Source organism: Austrofundulus limnaeus, unplaced genomic scaffold, assembly GCF_001266775.1.
Source record: "Austrofundulus limnaeus strain Quisiro unplaced genomic scaffold, Austrofundulus_limnaeus-1.0 Scaffold20, whole genome shotgun sequence".
Lineage (NCBI taxonomy): Eukaryota > Metazoa > Chordata > Actinopteri > Cyprinodontiformes > Rivulidae > Austrofundulus > Austrofundulus limnaeus.
This window is the reverse complement of record NW_013952422.1, coordinates 2,431,079-2,437,319: the sequence shown is the minus strand read 5'-3', so window position 1 is coordinate 2,437,319 and position 6,241 is coordinate 2,431,079. Positions and strand designations below refer to the sequence as shown.

The following is a 6,241-nucleotide window of genomic DNA, read 5'->3' as shown; positions in this document are numbered from 1 at the left end:
GGGTATTCATGGGTAAAGGTTTTGTAAAGGTGTGGAACGGTGTGTTTGTGTTTGTGTGTGTGTGTGTGTGTGTTACCTGAGGTTAAGCCGGGTTCACACCAGCAACAGTAATATTGTGTTCAGAGGGCTGAAGGAGGTGTGTATCATTTTTTTGCTTTACACTGTTGTGTGTGAGTGCGTGCCCACGTGTGTGCGTGTGTTATCTTTAGTGTTTGTCTGATTAAAACTTGACACCAGGCCAGTACTCTGAGGTTTATAATCACCAGCAATTAGTTGCCCCGCACCCCAGACCCACAGGCCTCCAGACCAGCAATTAGACGGCCCCGAGCGTCTGGTGAGCCTGTCCCTGACGTGAATGTGACTTTTATTCGAGCTGAAACTTTCACACACAAAATCGCGTAGCCGCACACTTCAGCCTGGACTCACATTAAACGTATTGAATACGAAAGTGTGAATTTAAAAACATTTAAACGTGTTTTAGCAGTCATTTGCATTTATGTGTTCCACTAACAGCCACTCACCCACAGAGATCTCTGTTTATTTATGCGAGTCTAGCAGCTGCCAATCATTCTGCTGTTTCCCCACAAATGAAAACCCATGTGTTTGTTCAGCAGTTGCAATACTGTTTTCCATGCCTTCAGACCTGAACTCTTAACTGATGTACTCTAAATCTGTGTTACAACCACACAAAAAATGTCAACGTTGAGGTTATTGTGGAAAAAAATGGTGCAGAGCAGATCGTTTGTTTGAGAGTTGATAAAATCCCACAAAGCTCGACTTAACTACTGTATTTCGTGTGTTTGATGAAATAATTATGCTGTGTAGTGAATTGTCAATTTTGGCCTTTATGATAAATTCAGTAATTCATCTTGTTAAATTTGTTAAATTATTATTTAGTTCAAATGCGGATGAGAGTTGACTTAAGATGGCTTGAGTTGTGTTTACTGATTTATTTGTAATGTGTTGAAACTTACAGCCCCGTGAGATTAAAAATGTTTGGAAATGATTTACAGACAAAACATATATAGTTTCACTGATTTKAACTGTTAAAAAACACAAAGAGATGTAAACAAAGACATAATAAATGGATTTTACAGTTTGCATAGGTCACACTGAGTCTAATGTTATGTGAAAAATGCCTCCTCGTCACAGTAAAAGGCCTTATAGGAGCAGCAACAGCCGGACTCTGCTGCAGGCTTCAGGTTTGTGCTGTTCAGTAAATAAAAAAAAACTGCAATCTGGGTTTAAAGCAGATTGAAACTGGTCTGAACACACCGCTGTGAGTCCGGCTCCTCAGGGCTGCTTTCAGTCTGGAGATGTTTTCTCATCTGTGTCAGCCTCTCATCTGGCTTTGGACTGACAGCTGCTTTAATGGGGCGTAATAGCAGGAAATCAGAGCGGGTTTCCCTCTGTGTTTGTGTGTATGTGTGCCGGAGAAGGGCCGGGTGGGTACGTCAGGTATTATTTTTTTATTTAATTTTTATTTTTTTTAGTTTTGGGATGGAGGGTTTTGCAGGACAGAGTCCCTGCTGTGCCCCTCAAACTAGTGTCAGGCCTTGGGGGTTGATCACACACGCACACACACATTTAAAACTGTTTCTTTATCAGCCTCTGCCCCCAGTCCCCTCCTCCTCCTTGCTTCAGCTCATAGAAACATCATCCCCGTCTGTGAGCTGCAGGCCACACAGGAAGTTACATTTCTGCACTAATCAGGGGCTCCCTGGGACACTGCTGTAACCAGAGTCCGTGCAGGTACTGAACGTTGCAGCACTCTCGTTTAAAAAAAGAAAGAAAGTGGAACCTCTTTGTGCCCGTCATTCCTCAAATTAGGATTATCCGTGCACCTAACCCCACCTCTGGTTTAACTGATGGGGTTTCCATGGCAACGGGAGCCAGCAGCGGCTGAAACGGGTTTTTGACTTTTGTTAAGAAAGCGAGTGAATTAAAATCATAATGCGACATCTGTCACGCAGTTCAACGCGGTTAAATCGAAAGTGAAATGTTTTATTCATGCAGGAAAAACAGACGAAGAAAAGACTCAAAGGGTTCATTTCGGGGTTAAAGCTGCGCAAAGTCAAACTGAAACCTGCATATTAATATATTTATTAAACTGCAGGAGGAAAATGTTGTCCAATAGTCTGGTAAATATGATAAGTTGATAAAAACCTGTAAAGTGTATTATTTATCTTCCCCCTGTTTTCCCTTCAAATGAAGCTTTAAAGCTAACTTTGCACCATAAAACCACAGTCAAAAGGACAAATCTAATAGAGATCAGTAGATTTTCTAGCCCATCAAAAATAATTCAGAAAATATGAACCTCCTTTCAAATATTTTTTTAGCAGCAGGTGAATTTCTGTAAAATAGTAATAATAAAAAAAACACTAAATGGGAAATAAAGGGATAAAATAAAGAAAGCATTCAGATTGAAATCAATCCAACATAAACATTGTTTTTTTTTTTTTTTGTAGATGAAGACAGAGCAGTTGGGAGGTTAAAATGAGGGATGATTTGCAGCTTTTCTGGGTTCTGTCTCACAGCATGAAACTGACAAGCTGTCATGTTGGGTTAGTCACAATGTTTTCTTCTTTTACTGTAAGAACGAGACAAAAACAATCAGGGTTGTTCCTGGAACAACTTTACTGGCTAATAAGGTTCGTTTGTTTACTGTAGCTAAACAGAAAAAAAAATCACTTGATCCGTTTTTATTCAAAGGTAGTTTATTAAATAGTTTTATTAAACTGTAGACAGTTGATCTCTCCTCTGCAGCATGCATAAAAATGAAACCTCCAGCTCTTACACATGAGGAGAGCTTTTTGATGTCGGGGTTGTAGTGTGCTTTCATTCCAGACAGAGTGGACTTGAGTGCNCACACACACACTGATGTTCCCCACATCGCCACTTCCCTGCAGCTCTACAGCTCTTTGCCTCCGTCACTTACCTTCCCCCTTGGATGTCTGTGCTCTGGTTATTTCCTCTCACTTTGAATTTGACTCGTGTTGTGTGTGTGTGTGTGTGGGGGAGCTTCACTACGAACTAAAAACAGATGCACGAGTCAAAACATGCGTCTGATTTCAGTAATAAAACAGAAATGTGGTGGCACAGTGCAGCAGAAGGTGCCTGTTGATRCCTCGCTCCCCTACGAACCCCAGCCTCCCTTCAGCAGATCTGACAGCTGCTGCTGACCTCAACAATGGGCTTCAGCCTAATCCGCACCATCTCAGCCCTGAAGCACCCATTTAACTCCATCATGTGCATCTTAAATCGGTGCTCAATCTTTCATTTTTATTCTTGTGTAAAACAGGGGGATTTGTGTCATATTTTAGATGTCCTAAAGTGGGCATTTATGTGGACACTGCAAAATGTCAGCTGTTAAGAGGCCATATTCAGTGTTTTAACAGGTTATAACGCAGCTGATAAAAAGCTCAAACTAAATGATGGATCAGTTCTGCAAACAGGCGTTTTTTTTTATCATAAATGTCCACTATTGTCTCCAGGCTACAGTATTATTGGAGTTTGTTTGATTGCATTGCTTTCTAAAACATTTGGTCTTCAGTTAAATAAAAAAAGAAGAAAAACTACACTTTGTGGCTGTAAAAATGAAACAAAGCATATTAAGGGACAGTAAACAGGCAAATTACAAGGAGACATTATCCTGTTTTAATGGGAAATATTCAAAACAAAACCATTTTTTACTCATTTTAGACCGAATTAGTGTAACTGTATGAAAGCATTCAATTGAGCTAATGTTTTATTTCATACATTGTTTGGCACACGTTTTGTTCCATAACTTTTGTGCTCTTTTAACAATTTATATATCAAAACTTTCAGCTCCTTCAGGATTTTTCAGCTATATCTTCTGGTTATTTCATTCAGCTGCTTCTGCCATTTTTTTTTCTTTTTGAAAATGAAAAGGATCGGAGTTGTCTATTCAAAAAWGTTCCTAAATATTTACTGCATATTTTACTTTTTCTGGTTCTGCTTTTTTTATTTCTTTGTGCTGATTTCAGCTTCCTTCAGCTTCTATTTAGCAGTTTAGCTATTTTTTATGCCAATTGAAACTTTTTTTTTTGCTTCTTTCAGCGATTTGAAGCATTTTCTGCCAATTTCAGCTGTTTTTTGTGTTTCTTGCCTTCTTTTTGTCTAATTTGAGCTTTTTCAGCTAAATTCACATTTTGGTAATTTCAGCATCTTACTGCTTAATTCAGCAAAGTTGCGCTCTTTAAGTTTGTTTGTGCCAATTCTAGCTATTTCAGCTATACTTTTTAAAACTATTGGGCTATTTCAGCTTTTTTTTAGGTATACAGCAAAAGGAATACAAATTCATTAGTTAAGTGATCATTAGTCTCTCTGCCCTTATTCTCATGACTTTTAGTGACTAATAAAACATTCACACCCCTAAACACAGTGATTTATTTTAATATCTTCGTGTTTCACAGCATTTGATGATTGTAACAAGTTAACGTTGTCTTGCTCTCTTCGTCCTTCTCTTACTGTAATTTGCTGGCTGTTCATGCTTTCRCTCCACGTCCTTCAACCCGTCGAGGCTCCAGCCCAGAACAGTAAATCAGATGGTTTAGACTGTATCAGTTACTGGCCTGTGATCTACAATGATGTCAGAGTATTTCCTCATCTTTTACTGTATAAGCAACCAAGATTATACCGTTTGTGTGTGTTTGTGTGTGTGTGTGTGTGTGTGTGTGTGTGTGTGTGTGTGTGTGTCAGGGCCTTCACGGATCAGTCAGGAAATTGCAGGTGTTGGTTTGTTTGCATTCAAGGCTCGGCTTGCAGCCGCACTCCGGAGTCCCTTTCTGAAAGCTTTATCCTCCTCCAAGGTCTCTTAAAGACTGAAATATGACAGAAGTTTAAAAAAACACGCTGCAAACCTAGTTTTACTACTGAGATAAGGAAAGGAAGTTAGTGTGCTTTGCTTTTTTTTTTTTTACTGAATACAATATAAATGCTGAAACATAGAGGCAATGTTTAACACTTTGATACAACTGTGCTGCTTTTTAGTCCTGACTGCTTTGATTTAAAATATTTTTCTTCTAGCAAATATTGCTTTTTAGGCCTCATCTCTCATTCTGTTTCCTCCTCCTACTCCTCCTCTTCCTGCGCTGCTCTCCCTTTTCTCTCCTCCACAGTAGGTTTGGTACTAAGTGTGCCCGGTGCGGGCGGCAGATCTACGCCAGCGACTGGGTGCGCCGTGCGAGGGGAAACGCTTACCACTTGGCCTGCTTTGCGTGCTACTCGTGCAAGAGGCAGCTGTCCACAGGAGAGGAGTTCGGTCTGGTCGAGGAGAAGGTCTTGTGTCGGATCCACTACGACACCATGGTGGAGAACCTCAAGCGGGCAGCGGAGAGCGGTGAGTGGCACAGATCCAGATGTTTGCTCAAGGTCAAAGCTTGTTGCCTCATAGTGTTTGACTCTATATCAGAGGTGCCCAAAGTGGGGCCCGCGGGCCAAAAATTGGCCTGCCAAGCCATTTGATTTGGCCCACCAGCAGTTACTACATTGTAATTATGTTAAGATTAAATGTAAAATACAAGTAACTACAAGAGAAATTTAGATTAGATTGAAGTCTATATCTAGATTTGCACACCTTATAAGACCACATATACTCAAATTTTAAATTGTGAAAAATTTCATGAGTCTTTGCTGCCTGAGCATACGTTGAAATTTCTCCATGTTCATGGGCTGAAAAAAAATAAATAAAGAATGTGGGCAACCACACTGGCTGCTAGCTTAATCGTAAAAAAATAAAACAACTTTAAGTATTTGCATTTCTTATGTTATTGCATTTGGCCCGCGACCCTCAGATTGATTTTAATTTTGGCCCTCTCAGGGAAAATGTTTGGGCAGCCCCTACTCTATATAATGGCATTTTATAAACACACAGATTCTGGTTTATAATAATAATTTTTCATAAATATTAAAAAGAAAATCACGAGTTTGATATCCAAAAGATTGACTTGCTGACTTGCAGCTAAAGTGGAGTGACTCTTTTTATTGTAATATTTTACACACTACAGTGGATGATTATCTTATATAGAAAGAGCAGCTGCTTTTTTCCTCTTTATTTTTCTCTGATAGTTTGTTGTAAAACGTCTGACAAGAATGATTTGTTGATCACCTCTTGACAGTTCTTAATGGTTAAGAAAAATAACCCTTTTTCTTCTGTCAGTGGACTGAAACAAATGAACTCTCTGCATCAGCTTGGATTGCCTTAGGTGCTTTTTTAGCC

At 39.5% G+C, this 6,241-nt stretch overlaps 1 protein-coding gene across 1 annotated transcript in view; it reads left to right on the top strand.

The window, feature by feature from the left end:
* The window catches only part of lhx6a (LIM homeobox 6a), a gene marked incomplete in the record, with an annotated part of 14,935 nt that overhangs the window by 3,782 nt on the left and 4,912 nt on the right, over window positions 1-6,241 (top strand). Inside the window, 1 exon segment of the mRNA XM_014003845.1 lies at window positions 5,142-5,362. Coding sequence (XP_013859299.1) covers window positions 5,142-5,362 — 221 coding nt within the window.